The sequence below is a fragment of the Monodon monoceros genome, unplaced genomic scaffold (assembly GCF_005190385.1).
Source record: "Monodon monoceros isolate NGI ecotype Baffin Bay Population unplaced genomic scaffold, NGI_Narwhal_1 Super_Scaffold_18, whole genome shotgun sequence".
Classification (NCBI taxonomy): domain Eukaryota; kingdom Metazoa; phylum Chordata; class Mammalia; order Artiodactyla; family Monodontidae; genus Monodon; species Monodon monoceros.
The window spans coordinates 27,629,526-27,652,476 of record NW_021703774.1 but is presented as its reverse complement, the minus strand read 5'-3'; the positions used below and the strand labels follow the sequence as shown (position 1 = coordinate 27,652,476).

The 22,951-nt window shown below is 35.6% G+C and overlaps 1 protein-coding gene across 9 annotated transcripts in view; it reads left to right on the top strand.

Annotated features, from left to right (window-relative positions):
* The window catches only part of SDCCAG8 (serologically defined colon cancer antigen 8), a 259,213-nt gene that overhangs the window by 24,686 nt on the left and 211,576 nt on the right, over window positions 1–22,951 (top strand). For all 9 annotated transcript variants that reach the window (XM_029227094.1, XM_029227092.1, XM_029227090.1 and 6 more), the window contains exons 5-7: window positions 9,245–9,370; window positions 14,336–14,476; window positions 22,761–22,825. In XM_029227094.1, the coding sequence (XP_029082927.1) occupies window positions 9,245–9,370; window positions 14,336–14,476; window positions 22,761–22,825 (332 nt within the window). The remainder of the gene's footprint in view (window positions 1–9,244; window positions 9,371–14,335; window positions 14,477–22,760; window positions 22,826–22,951) is intronic.

Sequence of the window (22,951 nt, the reverse complement as noted above, 5' to 3'; positions counted from 1 at the left end):
AGGGGAAGTAAAAGTTTAGCTCTGCCCTCGTAGTATCTTTGGTTGGGCCTTAAAATTAAATTGACATAAGGCAGATTAACAGGATGAAAGGGTACCCATTTATTTAATGCAGGATTTATGTGACATGGGAGCCTTCATAAGGAAGTGAAGACCCAAAGAAGTGGTGAAACCTAAATGTTTTTATACTTGGTTGAACAAAGAGAGGCAGCTGTGGAAGTGTAACTAAAATATGTGGGGAGGTAAAGAAGATGAGTTCTTTTAACAAGGTCTGTTTGTACAGATTTCTCTCAGCCTCTACTTCTGGTGATAAGAATGTTTTTTTCTTCCTGGTGTAGGGAGAGCATCTTTCACATGAGAGTTTTATTCCTGCTTTCAGGAGGAAAAGGGGAAGTCAGAGCACTCTTCTTGTACCTGCTGTTTTTCACGTGCCCTTAGCTCAAGATAATTCTTCCAAAGTGACATATTAGGGGATGGCAGATTCTGCCACTCTGCAATATACATCATAATAAACTTACCATTTAGTTGAGAGCACTGTTACCTATGAGGACCACAGCAGCCCTGTAGAAGATATAGTGTAGCCGTTTATTTTGTGGTATAAACTATAATTATAATGAGAGAAGAAGGTTACTAAAAGCTAGTGTCTTTGGGGATGTTTTTATGGCAGAGAATAATCTTAAGGTGTAGGATCATTAGATCAGCAGAAGGGAGATGAACGAATTTCAAAGAAAAAACAGCAACAATGAAAGAATATATTCAGGATGAATATGATTTATTTATGGGGGACATGAGGCATCTATTCTAAATTCTTACAATGGAGGATATCTCTTAGAAATAATTAAAATAATGCTGAACTGATAAAATGGAAGATTACAAAATCCTTGAAAGTCAGACAGAGTATAAATATGATACATTTTAACAAGTGAGTAAGATAATGAAAGTACTGTTTAAGGGCCTATTAGTTTGATTAATTAACAGACTTTATTTTTTAGATCAGTTTTAGGTTTACAGAAAAGTTGAAAGTACATAGAGTTCCCATGTACTCGCATGTACTTTATAGCTCCCCAGCCGTTTCCCCTGTTATTTTCATCATGCATCAGTGTAGTACAATTGTTTGTTACAATTGATGAGCCAATATTATTACATTATTATTTACTAAATTCCTCAGTTTACATTAGTGTTCACTCTTTGTGTTTTATATTCTATAAGTTTTAAAAAAACGTATAATGACATATACCCGCCATTACAGTAGCATACAGAATAATTTCCCTGCCTTAAATATCATCTGCACTCTGCCTATTTATCCCTTCCTACCTGCTAAACCCCTGGCAACCACTGATCTTTTTACTGTCTCCATAGCTTTGCCTTTTCCAGAATGTCATATAGTTGGAATCATACAGTTTTGTAGCCTTTTCAGATTGGCTTCATTGAGTTCATAATATACATTTAAGTTTCCTTCATGTCTTTTCATGGCTTGATAGCTCATTTCTTTTTATCACTGAGTAATATTCCATTGTATGTATATAACATAGTTTGTTTATCCATTCACCCATTGAAGGAAATCTCGCTTGCTTCTAAGTTTTGGCAACCATGAATAAAGCTACTGTAAACATTTGTGTAGAGGTTTTGTGTGGACATAAAGTTTTTACTTATTTGGGTAAATACCACAAAGCACAATTGCTGGATTGCCTGGTAAAAGTATGTTTAGTCTTATAAGAAGCTGCCACACTGTCTTCCAGAGTGACTGTGCCATTTTGTCTTCCTGCCAGCAAAGAATAAGAGTTCCTGATGTTCCACATCATTGCCAGGATTTGGTGTTGTCAGTGTTTTGATTTCTAGTGTGTTAAAGATATGTGATGGTATCTTGTTGTTTTAATTTCAATTCCCTGTGACATACAGTGTTGAATATTTTTTTCATATGCTTATTTTCCATTTATATACTTTCTTTGATGAGGTATCTATTCAGGTCTTTTGCCCATTTTTTAAATTGGGTTGTTCATTTTCTTATTGTTGAGTTTCAGAAGTTCTTTATATACTTTGGGTACCAGTCATTTATCACATATGATGTCTTTTGCAATTCTTTTCTCTCAATTTTGGCTTGTCTTTTGATTTTCTTAACTGTGTCATAGAGCAGAAGTTTTTAAGTTTAATCAAGTTCAACTTATCAATTTTTTCCATGCAATTGTGCTTTTGGTGTTATATCTAAAAATATTGCAAAACCCAAGATCACTAATATTTTCTCTTATTCTTCTTCTAGCTGTTTGATTATTTTGTGTTTTACATTTAGATCTATGCTCCATTTTGAGTTAATATTTGTGAGGGTATAAGATCTGTGTCTAGATTTATTTAAATTTTTTTTTACATGTAGATATCCATCTGTTTCAGCATCATTTTTTGAAAAGACTATCTACATTGAATTACCCTTATTCCATGTTAAAGATCAGTTAACTGTACTTGTGTAAGTCTATTTCTGGGCTCACCGTTCTGCTTCATTGATCTATTGGTCAGTTCTTTCACAAATACTATACTGTCTTTTTTTAAAATTTATTTATTTTTCATTTATTTATTTTTGGCTGCATTGGGTCTTCTTTGCTGCACATGGACTTTCTCTAGTTGCAGCAAGCAGGGGCTACTCTTCATTGAGGTGCGCGGTCTTCTCATTGCAGTGGCTTTTCTTGTTGCAGAGCACGGGCTCTAGGCATGCAGGCTTCAGTAGTTGTAGCACGCAGGCTCAGTAGTTGTGGCTCGCGAGCTCTAGAGTGCAGACTGAGTAGTTGTGGTGCACTGGCTTAGTTGCTCCGTGGCATGTGGCATCTTCCTGGACCAGGGCTCTAACCCGTGTCCCCTTCATTGGCAGGTGGATTCTTAACCACTGTACCACCAGGGAAGTCCCACACTGTCTTGATTATTGGAGCTTTATAGTAAGTCTTGAGGTCTAGTAGTGTCAATCTTCCAATTTCGTTCTTTTCCTTCAATATCATGTTGGCTGTTCTGGGTCTTTTACCTCTTTATATAAATTCTAAAATCAATCTGTAAATATCTACAAAGTAACATTCTGGAATTTTGATTGAGATTGTATTGAAATCTATCAAGTTAGGAGGAGGTGATATTTTGACAATATTGAATCTTCCTATCCATGTACATGGAATATCTCTCCATTTATTTAGATATTCCTTGATGTCTTCATCAGAGTTTTGCAGTTTTATTCTTATAGATCTTATACATATTTTGTGCAGTTTATACCTGAGTATTTCATTTTTTTGTGTTAATGTAAATGGTATTGTGATTTTAATTTCAAATACCAATTACTCATTACTAATATGTAAGAAAACAATTGACTTTTGTATATTAATGTTGTAATCTGCAACCTTGCTATAATCACTCATTTTAGCAGGTTTTTTTTGTTTCTTTGAGATTTTCTTCATAGACAGTAATGTCATCTGTGAAAAATACAGCTGTCTTTTTAAAAAATTTCTTCTTGTATAGCTTCTATTTTCTTTTCTTGCCTTATTGTATTAGCTAGGACTTCTAATATGATGTTGAATAGGAATGATGAGAGGTGACATCATTGTCTTATTCTTTTTTTTTTTTTAACATCTTTATTGGGGTATAATTGCTTTACAATGGTGTGTTAGTTTCTGCTTTATAACAAAGTGAATCAGTTATACATATACATATATTCCCATATCTCTTCCCTCTTGCGTCTCCCACCCTCCCAGCCTCCCTATCCCACCCCTCCAGGTGGTTACAAAACACCGAGCCGATATCCCTGTGCCATGCGGCTACTTCCCACTAGCTATCTACCTTACTGTCTTATTCTTGATCTTAGTAGGAAGCCATCTATTGTCTCACCGTGAAGTACGATGTTAGCTATGGGTTATTTGTAGATGTTCTTTATTAAACTGAAGATGTATTTCCTTTATGCCTAGTTCACTGAGGTTTTTACCTTGAATGGCTCCTGGATTTTGTTACTTGCTTTTTTTGCATCTATTGATATGATCCTATGATTTTTTTTCTAGCTTGTTGAATTACGTTATTTGATTTTGAAATATTGAGCCAGACTTGCATAGGTAGATTAAATTCCATTTGGTCCTGTTGTATAATTCTTTTTGTACATTGTGGGATTTGATTCACTAATATTTTGATGAGGATTTTTGCATCTGTATTCATGGTCTGTAGTTTTTCATTCCTATAGTGTCTTCACCCGGTTTGGGTAGTAGGGTAATGCTGAATTCATAGAATAAGTTAGGAAGTATTTCCTCTGGTATTTTATAGAAGATATTTTACAGAATTGGTCTCATTTGTTCCTTAAATGTTTAACAGAATTCACCAGTGAACCAATGTTGGGCCTGGTGCTTTCTGTTTTGAAAGATTATTAATTATTTATTCAATTTCTTTAATAGATGTAGTCCTATTCAGATTAACTGTTTCTCCTTTTGTGAGTTTTGGTAGATTGTGTCTTTCAAGGGGTTGGTTCATTTTCTCCAGGTTATCAAATTATGGATATACAGTTGTTCATAATATTCCTTTATTATCCTTTTAATGTCCATAGGATCTGTAGTGGTATCGTTTCTGATATTAGTAATCTGTGTCTTCCCTCTTTTTTTCTTAGTTAGCCTGGCTAGAGTCTAATCAATTTCATTGATCATTTCAATGACCAAGCTTTTGGCTTTGTTGCTTTTCTCTGTTGATTTCCTGTTTTTAATTTCATTTATTTCTACCCTAATTTTTTTTTATCTTTTCTTCTGCTTACTGTGGATTTAATTTGGGTTTTTTTGTTGTTGTTTGTTTGTTCGTTTTAGTTTCCTGAGAGTATTGATTTGAAATCTTTATTCTTTTCTAATATTTTTCCCTAATTTAGTTGCATCTCACAAATTTCGATTTGTATTTTCATTTTTGTTAAGTTTAAAATATTTTCAGGGCTTCTATGGTGGCGCAGTGGTTGAGAGTCCGCCTGCCGATGCAGGCGACACGGGTTCGTGCCCCGGTCCGGGAAGATCCCACATGCCGCGGAGCGGCTGGGCCCGTGAGCCATGGCTGCTGAGCCTGCACCTCCGGAGCCTGTGCTCTGCAACGGGAGAGGCCACAACAGTGAGAGGCCCGCGTACCGCAAAAAATATATATATATATTTTCAGTTTATTTCTTGAGATTTTGTTCTTGACCCATATATATTTAGAAGAGTGTTGTTTAACCACCACATATATTAGGAGTGTTCCAGCTATCTTTCTGTTATTGATTTCTAGTTTAATTCCATTATGATCTGATAACATACTTTGTGTGATTTCTATTGTTTTTAATTTGTTAACATATGGTTTTAGGCCACAGAATATGGTATGTCTTGGTGAATGTTCTGTGTTAGCTTGAGAAGAATGTGTATTTTGTTGTTGTTGGATGAAGTAGTATATAAATGTCAATTGGATCCAGTTGATTAATGGTGCCGTTCAGTTCAACTATGTCCATACTGATATTTTGCCAGTCTGCCGGATCTGTCAATTACTGATAGAGGGATATTGAAATCTCCAACTGAAATAGTAGATACATCTGTTTCTCTTTACAGTTCTATCAGTTTTTGCCTTATGTATTTTGATGGTCTGTTGTTAGGCATACACACATTAGGATTATTATGACTTCTTGGAAAATTGACCTGTTTATCAATATGTCATGCCTCTTTATTATCCCTGATATTTTTTTCCTTAGTATGAAGTCTGCTTTGTCTGAAATTAATACAGCTACTCAAGCTTTCTTTTGATTTATGTTAGCATAGTATGTCTTTCTCCATCCCTTTACTTTTAAAGTATCTGTGTCTTTAGATTTAAAGCAGGCATCTTGTAGACAACATGTATTTGGGTCTTATTTTTTCTGACAGTCTGTCTTTTCATTGGTATAGTCAGATCATGGATGTTTAATGTGATTATTGATATAGTTGGATATCTATCATACCTACCATATTTGTTACTGTTTTCTATTCATTACCCTTGTTCTTTCTTTCTTTTTTTTGTCCTCCACTTGTTTTTTCTGCCATCTCTGGTTTTGAGTGACCATGTTATATGATTGCATTTTTCTCCTCTCTTAGCATATCAATTGAACTTTTTTTTTTTTAACTTTTATAAGTGGTTGTCCTTGAGTTTGCAGTTACATTTACCACTACTCTAAGTCTACTTTCAGTGAGCACTTCAGGGGTTGGGAAAGTTCCTTATAACAGGGTTCCCAGTTCCTCCCTCCTGACCCTTATGCACTGCTGTCATTCATTTCAATTATCCATAAGCTATGATCACTACATACACTATTGCTAATATGATACAGAACAAACTGTTACCTGTTAGATCAATTAACATTAAGAAAAATAAAATATTTTACTTTATCTCCATATATGCCTTCTCAAATGCTCTTTCTTTCCTTATGTAGATCTGAGTTTATAATCTAAATAAATTTCCTACTTTCTGAAGAACTTCTTGTAACATTTCTTGCAAGGCAGGTCTACCAGAGACAAATTTCCTAATTTTTGGTTATCTGAGAAAGTCTTTATTTTTCCCTCACTTTTGAAAGTTGGTATCACTGAATACAGAATTCTAGGTTGGTGGGGTTTTTATCTTTCGAAACTTTAAATATTGCATTGCACTCTATCCATGCTTGCATAGTTTCTGAAGAGTAGCTGATATAATTCTCATCATTGCTTCTGTGATTGATAGGTAAGGGTATTTTTTTTCTCTGACTTCTTTAAAGAATTTCTCTTTGTCTTTGATTTTCTGCAGTTTGAATATGCTATTCCTGGGTGTGGATTTTTTAGTTTTATCTTGCTCAGTGTTCTCTGAGCTTCTTGGATCTGTGGTTTGGTGCTTATAATTAATTTTGGGAAATTCTCAGTAATTATTGCTTCACATATTTCTTTTCCTTTTTTTATTGTTCCACAATTCTTGGATATTCTCTTCTGTCTTTTTCATTCTTTTTCTTCTTTGCATTTCAGTTTGAGAAGTTTCTGTTGACAGTTCTTCAAGCTCACTGATTCTTTCCTTGGTTGTGTCCAGTCTAGGGACTTCCCTGGTGGTCCAGTGATTAAGACTCTGTGCTTCCACTGCAGGGGGTGCAAGTTCGATCCCTGGTTGGGGAACTAAGATCCTTCATGCCATGTGGCATGACCAAAAAAATAGGGGGAAAAAAAAGGTTGTGTCCAGTCTATTAATGAGCCCATCAAAGGCAATCTTCATTTCTACTACAGTGTTTTTGATTTCCAGCATTTTGATTTTTTTCTTAGTTTCCATTACCCATCTGTTCTTGCATGTAGACAACTTTTTCCATTTGACCCTTTAGCATGTTAATCATAATTATTTTAAACTCTCCATCTGATAATTCCAACATCTCTGCTATATCCAAGACTGGTTCTATGCTTGCTTAGCCTCTTGCATCTGTGTTTTAAGTCTTTTAGTATGCCTTCTAATTTTTTGTTGAATGCTGCACATGATGTACTGAGTAAAAGGAACTGAGGGAAATATGCATTTAGTGTGAGGTTTTTTGTTTGTTGTAGGAGTTACACTGTGTTTACTGTTTGCTGTTAGTATAGGTGTTAGAGGCTAAAATTTCCTCTAGTGTCCTGGTTTTTGTCTCTGCTGTTGTCTTTGGGCTTCCCTTGAGAATTCTTAAATACATTCTGAGATGTGCAGTTATTTTAGTGTATTCCCTTGTTATGATATAAGAGCCCTTTTGATGTGGTGGTAGGGTATGGGAGTATGGGGAGCATTTTGTAGTCCTATGATTAGGTCTCAGTCTTTTAGTGACCCTGTGCCCCTTGGCTATGTCCTTCACAAGTGTTTCTCAGTCTCCCCCTACCCTTAAGTGAGATGGCAAGGCTAGGAAGCTGGAGTTGGTTTTTTTCCCTTCCCCCAGGTCACTTAGGTTCTGAAAAAAAAACATGTTTTTTAGGCTCTGGTAAGATAGTTTCTCTTGAGGCAGGCCTGGTTAAAAAGAACAGAATGCTTTTTGGTTACTTTTCTTCTCCTACTGGAGGAAGCAGGAGGGGGATTTTCTCTAGTCTTTGCTGTAAGAATCTGGTAGTGTCATATAAAAGTGTAGGAGACACCTTCCCCCCAGAGATTGGGTCCTCCTGGAGTTTTTAACTCAAACTGGCCTACACTAAGCTTCCAGCATTTCATCAATTACTTTATTGATATATTTTTCTACCCTGGCACTGGTCCCCCCAGAAGTTTCTGCCCTGGTAGATTGTGGTTCTCAGGAGTGCCTGTCTGTCTTTCCATTTTGAGGGATAATAGTTTTCCCTGTGACCTTATTTCTCTGATGGATCTAAGAAGAGTCGTTGATTTTTCAGTTTGTTCAGCTTTTTTTCTGATTGTGAAGATGGGATTGATGTCTTCCAAGCTGCTTATATGTCAGACCAACAACTGGAAGTATGCAATGTTTAATTACAGTTTTCAATTACAGCTTTGACTTTTTTTCTGAATAAAATAATTGAATGGAATTTTCATATATTGTACAATAGTTTTTTGCACAACCAGTATAATAAAAAATGACTGCACAATTATATTGGTAATGAAGATTAAGTTAAGTATTGTACCATCAATATATCAATATTTTTCACATTTTTTCAGGGTGAGATGTAACTTGATAGCTTTTCTAATTGCTGTATACTGGTAATTCTTTGTATTATGCCCTGCACGGCCAAGGAAACACTCTTTAAGAGCTCTCCACCAAACAATTTCACTCATAACTTCCTTCCATCTGGCTAGCAGTTCATAGATATTCATTGTAACTTTCCTTGCCTTTCTATCTCAGTGTCCTCTATTATCTATGTAGTCCTCTGTCAATTTTCAACAAGTTATTGGCATTTGATCAAGAATAATAATCTTACCTTATTTTTCAGCAGTCTACCTCATTCTTAAAAGTCTTTTAGATAAACCTTTTAATTAAAGCATTTCTGTAAGCCTGCAAAAAATTGTCAGAAACCGCACAGTCCTGTGATATGGCCATTAGCAGGTCCTCTACTATCTTCCCCCAGCCTTCTCTTTGTTAGCTAATGCTTGAGCTTCTTTCCTTGTCTAGATGTAATTATAATATTTCTGAAAAGGGGTAGACAGCATCAGTCTTCCATGCTTTATATCATATTGGATCATCTAGTAATCAACAAAAAAAAGCACTACTTAAAATTGCTTAATGTATGCAGTCCACAAGTGGCATTTCTTAAAATAAAAGAAAAAAATGCGTAATGTATTTGGTTTTTGTTTCTGTTTTTTATAGGAGGAACTCTCTGGAATGAAAAATAGGGTACAAGTAATTGTGCTTGAAAATGAAAGGCTCCAACAAGAGCTGAAATCTCAAAGGCAAGAGGAAGCAATGAGGGAACAAACACTTCTGGATGCATCTGTGAGCATTTATTTAAACGATTAAACTAAAATACATAGTTTGAATGTTGCCTCCTACCCTTTCCCCCTGCCTTCTTAATTGCATAGATTTTTTTTTCTGGCAGTTCGGCAGAAGTGCTATGCTGGTATTCACTTGGGGCCTCAAAAATTAAAATTCACTATTTTAATTTATTGGTGGAATGAATCCTCAAATGAAATGATGTAATGATGCCTAATATCCACTCCAGTTTCCTTTCCAAGCATACCATTTATGTTTTTTCCATATGGAAAGAGCAGGTCTGAAAGCAGGGAGTATGTAATATAGGAAGGACTTGGTTAAATCCAGCAACTGTTCAGAACTGTAGCTTAGATTTCTGTTGTATTTCTCTAAATTTTCTTTGGACTTTCAATTCCAATAAGTCTAGTTAGCATGGTGTAGCAGGAAGAACACTGACCTGAGGGTCCAAGATTCAAAATGTTAATCTTCCCATTGTCCCTAACAAGCTGGGTGTTGAACAAGTAATTTTATGGGACTTTCAAGCATGAAACCTCATGAGTCCTCTGTTTATTTATTGGCATTTGAGAAATTCACCAATATTAGCAGTTCTTAACCTTTAATGTGAATGACAGTCACTTGGGATATTTGCTGACAGTGCAGATCCTGGGCTTCATTCCCTGAGAGTCTGGTTCAGTTGGTCTGGGCTAAGTCTTTGAGTTAAAAATATGAATTATTAGCAAGCTGCCAAAGTGAGTCTAGTATCAGTGGAGCACATTTTGAGGAACAGAGAATTAGATGATCTCTATAATTCTGTGACATAAAATTTTTATGATGATATTTAAATAAAGTTTAAGCTTAATATCTTTTTATGAATTATCAGAGATACTTTTGCCTTCAAAATGTTTTTTACTCCTTTGCTATGGGATGTAGTTAATCACAGCTTATATTATTATATTATTAATATTAGTACTTAAAAATTTCATCTTAGTTTCTTATTATTTTGGTGTCAATTTGAAAATGATATAGCCATATAGAAAGTACTTAGAAGTAAGTTCATTTTTAAAATAAGTATATTCTTTTGCTTTTCCTCCAAATATGCAGCGAACAGTGACTCAGTTATTCATAGTCTTCAATATTTATACAATGGAAAGAAGTGGAAGATGGGGAAGTGAAATAAGAAAGGAAATTAGGCAGACAAGTGAATCAGAGGGCAAGAGAAGTGAGTAATGCAAAAGGGGAAGGAAATGATGGTAAACGCTCACATGCTTTGCCATGTGAACAAAGGAAACTTGCTAAAGAAAACTACAGATATACAGATTATAGAAAGGATAAAGTTGTAGAGAGGTTTTTGTTTAAACATTCACATGAGCTAAAACATAGTGCTAATATTGAAACAGTTGTTGCAGATGTGTCAGGTGACCTTGATATCTATTTTAATGTTAGTCTTCTGTGTTATTTTGTTGTTACAGAATTGTTGCCCCCACTTTTTACTTGTGTAGGTGAATTGAGGCATTTCAGCAACCTATGCATGGTGTTGTATTGAGAGTTTTGAGGTAAATGAAACTATTTAGAATATCTTGAATATAAACAGATCAAGAGATATTATCTTCTTTTTTTTCTGCACTCTTTTTAATGAGCCTATTACCATGTTGATGGTAAATCTTGCCAAAGCTGTTGGCAGATTTGAATATATATTTTCAAAGTTTCTTAATGCTTTCTTTGGAAAAAGAATTGAAATAGTTATATAGTAGGAATTAGTATTTATTGATGACTACATGGCTGTGATATGCCAGGTACTGTATCAAGTACTTTCTTTACATTATGTTATTTCCATTTTATGATAGCCACACAAGACAGGTGTTGTTATGTCTATTTTCAGGTGATTAAATTAAGGTACACAGCAGTTAAGTAACCAAAGCAACTGGTCTAATGTCACAAAGCTGGGACTCAAACAAAGGACTATCTGACTCCACAAATCCATCTACCTGGCCTCGAATTACACTGCCTTTCTGCCTAGATTAAGAATAGCTTGTCAATATTGAACCAAACCATCTTCGTTTGCAATGGACTGGGACTTGGATGGCAGCCTACATGACTTTGAGCTTTTAGCCTAGTTTATGACCTAGCAGTTGAAGAAGCAAGCAGATTATTTCTAAAAAACTAAAACCATTCAAAGAGTACTTCATTTCCATCTTCATTTTTCATCATTTTTCCTTCTTAAGGGGATTTTCTTGAGAGTTCAAAAAATTATATTAAAATATGCTTTTTATTAGAAAATTTGGCATGTGTGGTCAATCAAAGATCTAGGAGATTTTTTTTAAAGTAGAAAATTTCTGAGCCATTTCTTTCCATGTCTCTTCTCATCCCCGTCCATTCCAACCCCTCCCCTCAGTTAAGAAATCAAAGGTTTTCAGTGATCTTCAGGGATGTAAATGTAATTTGATTTTTGAAATCTTGGTCAAATATCATTCGAGTTTTTTAAAAGCTATCTGTGAAAGAACAAAGTGTCAATTAGATTAGCACTTCTTTCCAAAGAATAACAATATTTTATATCATAAGTCAGTGATCTATAGTCTACACACTGTCTCCAATTTCTCCGTAGGAAATTAGTACCACCCTCCTTCATTGCTCTGCAAGACTATTTTGAATGCAATCACATCTTGGGTGATTTTTTCCCTACCTACAGAATCAAGTTCAAGCTTATTAACATTGCACGCTTTACGTTTCAGACCCTTATTTAACTCTCTAGCTTCTTCCTTTTTTTGTTTTTTAATTTTTTTATTGAAGTATAGTTGATTTACAATGCTGTGCCAAACTCTGCTGTACACAAAGTGACTCAGTTATACACATACAGACATTCTTTTTTATATTCTTTTTCATTATGGTTTATCACAGGATATTGAATATAGTTCCCTGTGCTATACATTAGGACCTTGTTATTTATCTATTCTAAATGTAATAGTTTGCGTCTACCAACCCCAGAGTCCCAGTCCATCCCTCTCCCTCCCTCCTCCCCCTTGGTAACCACAAGTCTGTTCTCTATGTCTGTGAGTCTGTTTCTGTTTTGTAGATAGGTTCACTTGTGCCATACTTTAGATTCCACATATAAGTGGTATCATGGTATTTGTCTTTCTCTTTCTGACTTACTTTACTTAGTATGATAATCTCTAGTTGCATCCATGTTGCTGCAAATGGCATTATTTCATTCTTTTTTATGGCTGAGTAGTATTCCATTGTATATATGTACAACATCATCTTTATCCATTCATCTGTCGATGGACATTTAGGTTGTTTCCATATTTTGGCTGTTGTGAACAGTTAGAGCTTCATCTTCTGACATTCATTGCCTTGTGCTTCAACCTTTAGTAATGCTGAATTGCCTACAGGTCTCTGGCAGGCACCATGCTGTTTCACGCCTCTGTGAGTTTTCTCATGATGTTCTCTCTTCTTGGCATGCCCTTCCCATCTAGCTTACTCTTTTTCACCCTTCAGATATCATACCAGTGTCAAAACTTCTCCAGAAAACTTTCCTTGAATCTCCAGTTGCTCTTAGTATCCCTCTTCTGTTCTGGCGTAATCCCCCATGCACACCTCTGGCCTAGCACTTGCCTTGTTAAATTGAAATTACCTGCTTGGGTGTTTCTCTTCTTCATTAGTCTGTAAACTCCTTGAGGATAATATTGGTCTTGCTCATTTTTACCCCCCTCCCCAAGCTTTTAGCACAGTGCCTGAACATAGTAGGTACTACACAGATGTTTGCATTAAACTGAACTTCCCAAAGAATATGGAATAGAATCTCAGAATACTACTTTGGATGAATGCAGTTTACTACATTCTAACATATGACACTGCAGTATACTTCTGTGTTTGGGGACATGTCCTCTCTTATTAATACTACTGTGTCCCTTGGCCCTTAGCAGGAGTTCAATAATTACTTGTTGAATAAATTAATATAAGTATTTTAGTTCTTGATTCACACATAAATCACCCAGTTCTTTGGGCTGCTTATTTCATTGAATGTTGAAAGAATGCCAAAGTTCGCAAGCTGACAGTGGGTTCACCAAATTCAGTCTGTAGGCATGTTTTGTTTGTTTGAAAAACTGACTCAATATTTAACACTGTTTCAGTTGAAGAGCCAGATTTCTGCCTCATCTTTTTAAAAATCAAAAGATTTTTTGGTAATGTGAGTTGGTATTCCCACATGGCAGCCATTGACTGAAACTGAGTAGTGACTACTTCCTTTGGTTGCTCTGTCATGGCCCCAACCATTACTTTCTGAGTCCTTGACGTTCAGGCTGCATGTCAGTTCTATTTATCACCATGCACTGTTTTTCTTATTGAAGAGAAATAATTTTCTGAAAAGGCAGAAGAGCATAGTGGTTTAGGACTTTGGAGCTAGAATGCCAGGATTCAGATCCTAGCTCTGCCACCTATTAGCCGCTTTCTACCTCTGTGACTTTTAGCAGTTACTCTGTGTGACTCAGTTTCCCCATCTATAAAATGGAGATAACAGTGAAACTTCTCTCATAGGATTGTTGTAATGATTAAATGTGTTAATATATGTGGAAGACATAAAACGGTGTCTGGCACATAGTAAACATAAACATCATATGTATTATTATTATTATTAGTCATGCCTTTATGAAATGTGGAAAATGAAAAACAAACCAAGAGAGGTTTATGTGTTTCAAGAGTATATGTCTTCAAAGAAGTAAGAGATAAGTTCATTTGTTCAATATACTGATATCTACCCCTCTTTGCTCATTTACATTATTGCCTATACCTATAGGAATGTGACTTTGTAACACTTGTTTGGAATATGACCCTAATAGCTTGAAAGTGTAAAATAATTCTTGATTTGTATTTAGAAGCATCTGCTCTTTTTCTTATTCCTTTCATCACAGATAATAATCAGTATTCCATTTGTAAAGTATGTATATTGATTTAAAGTTAAAGGTTGAATGCAAGTACTTTCACATTTTATTTTAGGGAAACATACAGAATTCTTGGATTACAACAGGTGAAGATTCTAGGGTGGATGAAGCTGCCAAGAGATCATTTTCCCATGGGAATGCAGATATTAACAAAGCTGCATCTGCTAGTGAGGCTGAAAAATGGAAACTAGAACTGGTGAGTATTTGGGTACTTCTCTCTTAGGCATCTACTTTTTTGGGTACTTTTTTATTGTGGTAAATATATATAACACAAAATTTGCTATTTTAACCATTTAAAAATTTAGGTGTATAATTTATTTACACTAAGTACATTCACAGTGTTGTGCAACATCAACACCATTCATTTCCAGAACTTTTTCATTATCCCAAACAAAAACTCTACCCATTAAACAATAACTCCCATTCACTTCTCCTTGCAACCCTTGGTAACCTCTTCTACTTTCTGTGTTTGAGTTTGCCTATTCTAGGTACTTCACGTAAGTGGAATCAAATAATATTTCTCCTTTCATCTGGCTTGTCTCATTTAGCATAGAGTTTTCAAGTTTCATCCATGTTGTAACATGTATCATAATTTTATTCCTTTTTTTAAAATTTTATTTATTTATTTTTGGCTGTGTTGAGTCTTCGTTTCTGCGCGAGGGCTTTCTCTAGTTGCAGTGAGTGGGGGCCACTCTTCATCACGGTGCACGGGCCCCTCACTGTCGCGGCCTCTCTTGTTGCGCAGCACAAGCTCCAGATGCGCAGGCTCAGTAGTTGTGGCTCATGGGCCCAGTCACTCCGCGGCATGTGGGATCCTCCCAGACCAGGGCCCAAACCCATGTCCCCTGCATTGGCAGGCAGATTCTCAACCACTGTGCCACCAGGGAAGCCCCTCATTTCTTTTTAAGGGTGAATAATATTCCATTGTACATATATACCACACTTTGTTTATCCATTCATTTGTTAATGGATTTGGGGGGGTTTCAGCCTATTGGCTATTGTGAATAAGGCTGCTATGAACATTGATGCACAAGTATCTGTTTGAGGCCATACTTTCAAGGCATTTGGGTATATACTCAGAAATGGAATTGTTGGATCATTTGGTAATTCTTCATTCTTTTTTCTTTCTGCTTCTCAGACTCAATAATTTCAATTTTCCTATCTTCAGATTTACTGATTCTTTGTTCTGCTGCCCATATCATCCCTAAAATCTCTTTAGTGAATTTTTCATTTTAGTTTTTAGTTGTTTTCATCTCCAGAATTAGTTTGGTTCCCTTTTATAATTTGTTTTCCTGACTTCCTTTAGTTCTTTGTCCATGTTTTCTCTTAGCATTTTGAGCATATTTAAGACAGTTGTTTTAAAGTTTTGGTCTAGTAAGTCTGATGTCTATAGTTTCATTAGCATGGTTCTTGTAAATTTATTCTATTTCATTGAGTGAGCCATGTTTTCCTCTTTCTTTGTATGCCTGGTGATTTTTTTTGTTGTTGAAAATTGAGCATTGAAGTGTTATACTGTGGTAACTCTGGAAATCAGATATCCCATTTTTTTAAGGTTTGTTGTTTTTTTTATTGTTGAAGGCTGTAGTAGTCCTTTTCTTTTAAGAGTTTTCCAAACTATTTCTGTAGAAACTATTCCTTGTCATGTGTGATCATTGAGGTCTCTGTTTCATTAGCTCATGGTCAGCTGATGTTTGACAGATTTCTTTGCCAGGAGCTGAAACAAACAACAACAAGAAAAACACCAAAAAGCCCCCCAAAATAGAAAAACCAACTCTCCAAGTCTTTGCAGTTTGGCTGTGCTGGTCTTCACCATTCAGCTAGGCTTGCTCTGAGCCTAGAGATCAGCCTGAGTGAAAGCTTCAGGTCTTCTTAGGACTTTTCTGAGCATGCATTTTCCCTGGGCATGTTTGTGGCTTTCTAAATTCCCCCTATACACAGATGCTTTTGAATGTCCTAATTTCCCAAAGAGTCTAAAGTAATTCTATTTTAAGATCAAATGATACTTTTAAGTCCTCTGATCTGGGTAAAAACAACACCAAAAATAGAATGTTCTAGGGAATATAGAGGGAATCACAGTTCTGCTGTCATTATCATCTACAGGTGTTGTTATAGTTTTCTAAAGGCTCTTTCTGGCCCAAATCTCCCTGCTCTTTCTCATTCCCTAATCCAAGCTTTATTCTACTATTTAGGAAAGAGTTCCTTTCTTTAAAAAAAAAAATCTGAAAGACTAAATTATATGTTTTTTTCCAGCTGAATAAACTATAATATCTACTTAATACCCATAGGATTAAGACCAATCTCCCAAGCCATCTACAATTTACTTCAAACTACATTTCCAGACTCACTTCTCACTCTTCTGTCATGTTCACAAGTATTGGCTATAAGCATGCAGACTACTCACTACTTGCTACTTCATAAACTTATTTCCCAATTCCATTTCTCTTTGAAGAATTGACTTTGGTTTATGCAATCATCCCTACCTAAAATGTTTCCTTCTTATCCTCTACATATTTAAATGTTTCCAGCCTGCCAAACTTAGTTCAAGTGTCCCCTCCCATTCTACCTTCCCTGATTACATGCTTCCATTCCTCCTTTTCTCACATTAGAATTATTTTCCCTCTTATGTCTTCTCTTAGTGTTCTATTTATAACTATTATAGGTTCATTGTTTTTATCCTGTGTGTGTCAAAGGTCACATCTGTGTGCATTTGTGTGCTTTATGTTCCAAATCTTTCTCACTTTTTTCAAGGATTTCACTCTTAAACTTACCTCCTCTTGTTCTTGTATCTTTTATCCCTCATGACTGGTTTATTTTCAGCCAAATATGTGCTTTACTAGCTCCCATCTACAAAGCAAACAAACACAAAATATATTCTCTTCGTCCTACATTTCCTTTGAACTATCACCCAGTTGCTCCCCTTCATCCCAACGTCTTTCCAAACAGTTGTCTATACTCATGCCTCTGTTCTCAACCTCCCATTCTCTCTTCAACATACTTTATTTGAGCTTCTCCCCACCTATATTCCCCTAAAATGTTTCTTTTCAAGGTCATTAATAACCTCCACATATCAGTCCTCATCTTCCTGAACCTTGGAGCAGCATTCTGTAATATGTACGTTAGTTGATCATACCATCCTTTGATTTTTCTAATGAAAGAATTTTTTTTTTTTTTTGCATTATGCGGGCCTCTCCCGTTGCGGAGCACAGGCTCCAGACGTGCAGGCTGAGCGGCCATGGCTCACGGGCCCAGATGCTCCGCGGCATGTGGTATCTTCCCGGACCGGGGCACGAACCCATGTCCCCTGCATCAGCAGGCAGACTCTCAACCACTGCACCACCAGGGAAGCCCTCTAATGAAACAATTTAACATAAATTCAGAAAAGTGTGCAAAACAAAAACGTACAGCTTAATGATATATCTCCAAATGAACAAGCATATAATTGTCACCTGTAAGATGTCTAACATTACCATGTCCCAGAAGCCCTGTTCATGCCCACTCCCAGTCACTGCCCCTTCATTCTCTTAAAGCTAATCACTATCTTGACTTTTATGAAAATTGATCTCTAAGCATGATCCCCAAACACTCGAATTGATTTCTGCCTGGCTTTTAAAACATTACATAAATTGAATCACGTAGTACATATTCTTTTTTGTCTAGACTTTTTTGTTCAACATTATATTTGATAGATTCATACATGTAGTTGCATGTGTTAGAAGTTTGTTTATTTTCATTGATGGGTCTACTGTATGACTATAACACAATCTATGTATCCATTCTATTGTTGAAAGACATTTATATTTTTTCAGTTTTCAGGGGCTATTGTGAATATTGCTGCTGTGAACATTCTTTTATATGTCTATTGGTGTGCGTTGTATACATTTACGTTGGGTATGTACCTTGGTGTGGCACTGTTGGTCGTAGTGTATATATATGTTCGATTTGAGAGATAAGGGCAAACTTTTCGAAGGTGGTTTTTACCAGTTTACACTTCTGTCAGCAGCATATGAGTGATACCATTGCCCTGTATCCTTGCCAACACTTGATATTCTGTTTTTCTGATGGGCTTGTAGTGCCATCTCATTGTGTTTTTCATTTTCATTTCTCTGATTACTCATGTGATTGAATATCTTCTCATATATTTATTGGCCATTTGATGTGCTCTTTTGTGAGATGCCTGTTCTAATATCCTACTTATTGTTTTGAATTATCTGTCAATGTTTTTTTGAAGTTCTTAATATATTATGGATACAAGCCCTTTGTTGGTTATATCTGTTAAAACATATTTTCTTACTTTTATGGCTTGCCTTGGAACTCTCTTGAGAGTTTTCGTTTTCTCTTTCTTGATTAGAATTTCTTAATTTTAATGTGGTCCAATTTATCAGTGTTTTCCCTTTATTTTTTTAGTGCCTTTTGTGTCCTATATAAAAAGTGTTTCCCTACCCCCAAGTCATGAAGATATTCTCCTATATTATCTTTCAGAAACTTTATAATCTTGCTTTTTACATTTAGAACTACAGTGTATGTGGAATTTATTTTTGTATCTGATGTGAAGTGTAGGGGGTTACTTCTTCCATAGGGTTATTTATATATCACAGCACCACTGTTGAAAAGACAATCATTTGCCTGCCACGTTTGTTATAAATCAGGTGTGTGTATATGTGTGAGTCTGTTTCTGGGCTTTGTGTTTTATTTCCTTGGTGTCTGTGCTACTACTTCTTTGTGCTACTACTATTCTGTCTTGATTCTTATAACCCTGCATCTGGTAGACCAAGTCTTCCAACATCGTTCATTGACCTGAAGAATGTCCTGACTGTTTCTTGCCTTTTGCATTTACAAGTACATTTTAGAGTTAATTTGTCAAGTTTCAAAAAGCCATTAAGTGGTTTTGATTGAGATTACATTTTAAGGTATAGGTCATTTTTTGGGGGGAGGAATTGATATCTTTACAGTAATATATTGGGAAATATTAAAATCATGTATCACTCTATTTAGGTCATCTTTAATTTTTGTCAATAATCTTTTATAATTTCTGAGTAAAGGTCTTACACATCTTTCTTTAGAATTAATTTCTAGACTAGTTATGATATTATCATAAACAACATACATATTTAAAATTTTTCATTTTATAACTCCTCAATGCTGGTATAGAGAAAAGCACATGGTTTTTTGTATTTTGACTGATTCCTACTTTATTTTGAAAGTAGTGTTAGCAGGGTATTTTTCCCCTATCCTTTTACTTTTAACATAGTTGTATTTTCATATTTAATATGCGTTTCTTGTGGACAGCATATAGTTGAGTTTTGCTTTTTTTATCCAATCTGACAATATCTTTCCTTTAAATGTGATTATTTATATACTTGGGCTTAAATCCACTATCTCGCTGTGTCTTTTTTTACCCCATCTACTATTTCTTCACCTTTTTTTTTTCTGCCTTCTTTTGAATTAGTTGAACATTTTAATGGTTCTATTTACCTCCTTTTCTCAGTCTGGAAAAATCTTTAGCATCAGCTTTCACCTGGTTGCTCAATTCAGCAACCCAGGGTTATTTTTAATGTCTTTTTCTCCCCCACATCTATTCAATCATGAAATTCTGTCAACTTTACATGACATGATAGAAAGCCTAGAAGGGAATATAGGCAAATCATTCTCTGACATAAATTGTAGCAATATTTCCTTAGATAAGTCTCCCAAGGCAAAAGAAATGAAAGCAAAAATAAACAAGTGGGACCTAAAAGCTTTTGCACAGCAAAGGAAACCAGCAACAAAACCTATGGAAAAGGAGAAAATATCTATAAATGATGTGACCAACAAGGGGTTAATATCCAAAAATACAAACAGCTAATATAACTCAATATCAAAAAAACAAACAACCCAATAAAAAAATGGGCAGAAGACCTAAATAGACATTTTCCCAAAGAAGACATACAGACAACCAACAGGCACATGAAAAGAGATTGTTAGAGAAATACAAATCAAAACCACCATGAGTTATCACCTCACACTGGTCAGAATAGCCATTATCAAAAAGTCTACAAATAGGGGCTTCCCTGGTGGCTCAGTGGTTGAGAGTCTGCCTGCTGATGCAGGGGACACGGGTTTGTGCCCCGTTCTGGGAAGATCCCAAATGCCGCGGAGCGGCTAGGCCTGTGAGCCATGGCCGCTGAGCCTGTGCAACCAGAGCCTGTTCTCCGCAACAGGAGAGGCCAGAACAGTGAGAGGCAAAACGTCTACAAATAATAAATGCTGGAGAGGGTATGGAGAGAAGGGAACCCTCATACACTGTTGGAGGGAATGTAAACTGGTGCAGCCACTATGGGAAACAGGATGGAGGTTCCTTAAAAAACTCAAAATAGAGCTACCATATGATCCAGCAATCCCACTCCTGGGTATTTATCTGAAAAAAATGAAACCTCATATTTGAGAAGACACATGCACCCCAATGTTCATAGCAGCACTATTTACAATAGCCAAGACGTGGAAACAACTCAAGTGCCCATCAACAGACAATTGGCTTAAGAAGATATGTGTATATATATATACATAGATAAAATGGAATATTACTCTGCCATAAAAAGAATGAAACATTGCATTTGCAGCAACATGGATGGGCCTAGAGAATATTATACTTAGTGAAGTAAGTCAGGCAGACAAATACAAACACTATATGATATCACTTATATGTGAAATCTAAAAAATAATACAAATGAATCTATATACAAAACAGAAATAGACTCACAGACATAGAAAACAAACTTATGGTTACCGAGGGAGGGAAGGAGAGACAAATTAGGAGTATGGGATTAACAGATGCAAACTCCTATGCATAAAATAAATAGGCAAGAAGGATTTACTGTATAGCACAGGGAATTATATTCAATATCTCATAATAACCTATAATGGAATGTAATCTGAAAAAATGTATATAATTAAATCACTTGGCTGTGGACCTGAAACATATACAATATTGTAAATCAACTATACTTTAATAAAAAAATAAATAAAACAAAATAAAATTTAACACTAAGACTTCCCTGGTGGCGCAATGGTTAAGAATCCGCCTGCCAATGCATGGGACATGGGTTCAAGCCCTGTTTGGGGAAGATCCCATATGCCGCAGAGCAACTAAGCCTGTGCACCACAATTACTGAACATGCCCTCTAGAGCCTGTGAGCCATAACTACTGAGCTCATGTGCCTAGAGCCCATGCTCCACAACAAGAGAAGCTACCGCAATGAGAAGCCTGTGCACCTCAATGAAGAGTAGCCCCTGCTCACCACAACTAGAGAAAGCCCGCGCACAGCAGCAAAGACCCAATGCAGCCAAAAATAAATAAATAAAATAAATAAATTTATAGAAAAATAAATAAATAAAATTTAACACTAAAGAGAAAAAAATTCAATTTTACTTTTATACTGCTTTGTACTAAATCTTTTTTATCTTTGTTGCTTGATTTCTCTTGTTCATGCACTTATCTCTCACCTATTGATGTTTATTTGCAATGTCTTCATTTGTGATGATCCCCTTTTTCCACACTTCAGAGTAATTTAAGATTCAATACTGATAAAAAGATTTCAATGTCCATCTAATACATCAACTACATAGAGACTTTTATTTAGTTGTATAGACTAAATAAAAGTCTTCATATTTTTATTCTTCTCACTGACCACCTTACCTAATCAGCCCATCTCTATCTACGCTTCCACCTAGCAATCTACATTCTAGTGATACTGATTGGCCAAATATATAGCATGCCTTCTCCAGCTTCTGTGCCTTTTGCTCTATTGGAAATCATCCTTCAAGTCTTTGCATCTCCTCCAATGAAGGCTTCTGTACTTCTCTTCAGCTGAATTACAAGTTCCTGCCTTTCTGATTTCATTTTACCTTCTGTATTTTCATTAGAGTAAATTATAAATAGTTGTAATTGTTCATCTGTCTTTCTGTTCCTTCTTAAATCTCCTGGAGGTTAGTGGTGTCTTCGTCTTAGAAACCCAATAAATATATGTTGAATTAAAGAAAAACTGGATGTCAGCAGAGGCTTGTAGATTGTATATCACTTTGGTCTGTCGTCCTGTGATTTATAGCATCCTTTTTATCATTCATCCGGCACATATTTTTTGGTATGTCAGCTATGCAGCAGTCACGATGGGAGATTCCAGGAAGATTTGTTTCTTGTCCTCATGGACCTTACAGGTTATAATTGGTTTTGCCTAGAGTCACACTTTTTTAAAAATAAGAACTGATGTATGCAATTTTGAAAAAAAATTTTTGTTAGTAATCACCATTTTATGACTCAGTAGTTCTCTGCAGGCTTCCGCTCAATAAAAATAAGAGTATTTGGGGTGGACTAGGGAACGTGATTCCAGAGGGGACACAATGATTTTCCTCTTGGGTAAAAAGAAATGAATTTAATATTAATAATTAAAATTTGCTTATAAAACACAGGGCATGGAGAAATATACTTTTTTTTTTCTTTTCTAAAGGAGAGACTAAAACTTACTTATGAGGAAAAGAGTAAAATCCTGGAATCTCAATTGATGTTTTTGAGGTAAAGTATTATCATCTATTTAAAGTTATTGGCAAAACCATAATGATGTTAAAAATATGTTTGAATGTTTGCTGAAATGCCAGTTTTAGTCAGTATAGGAGTTACTTGATGATATTTTATATGCAA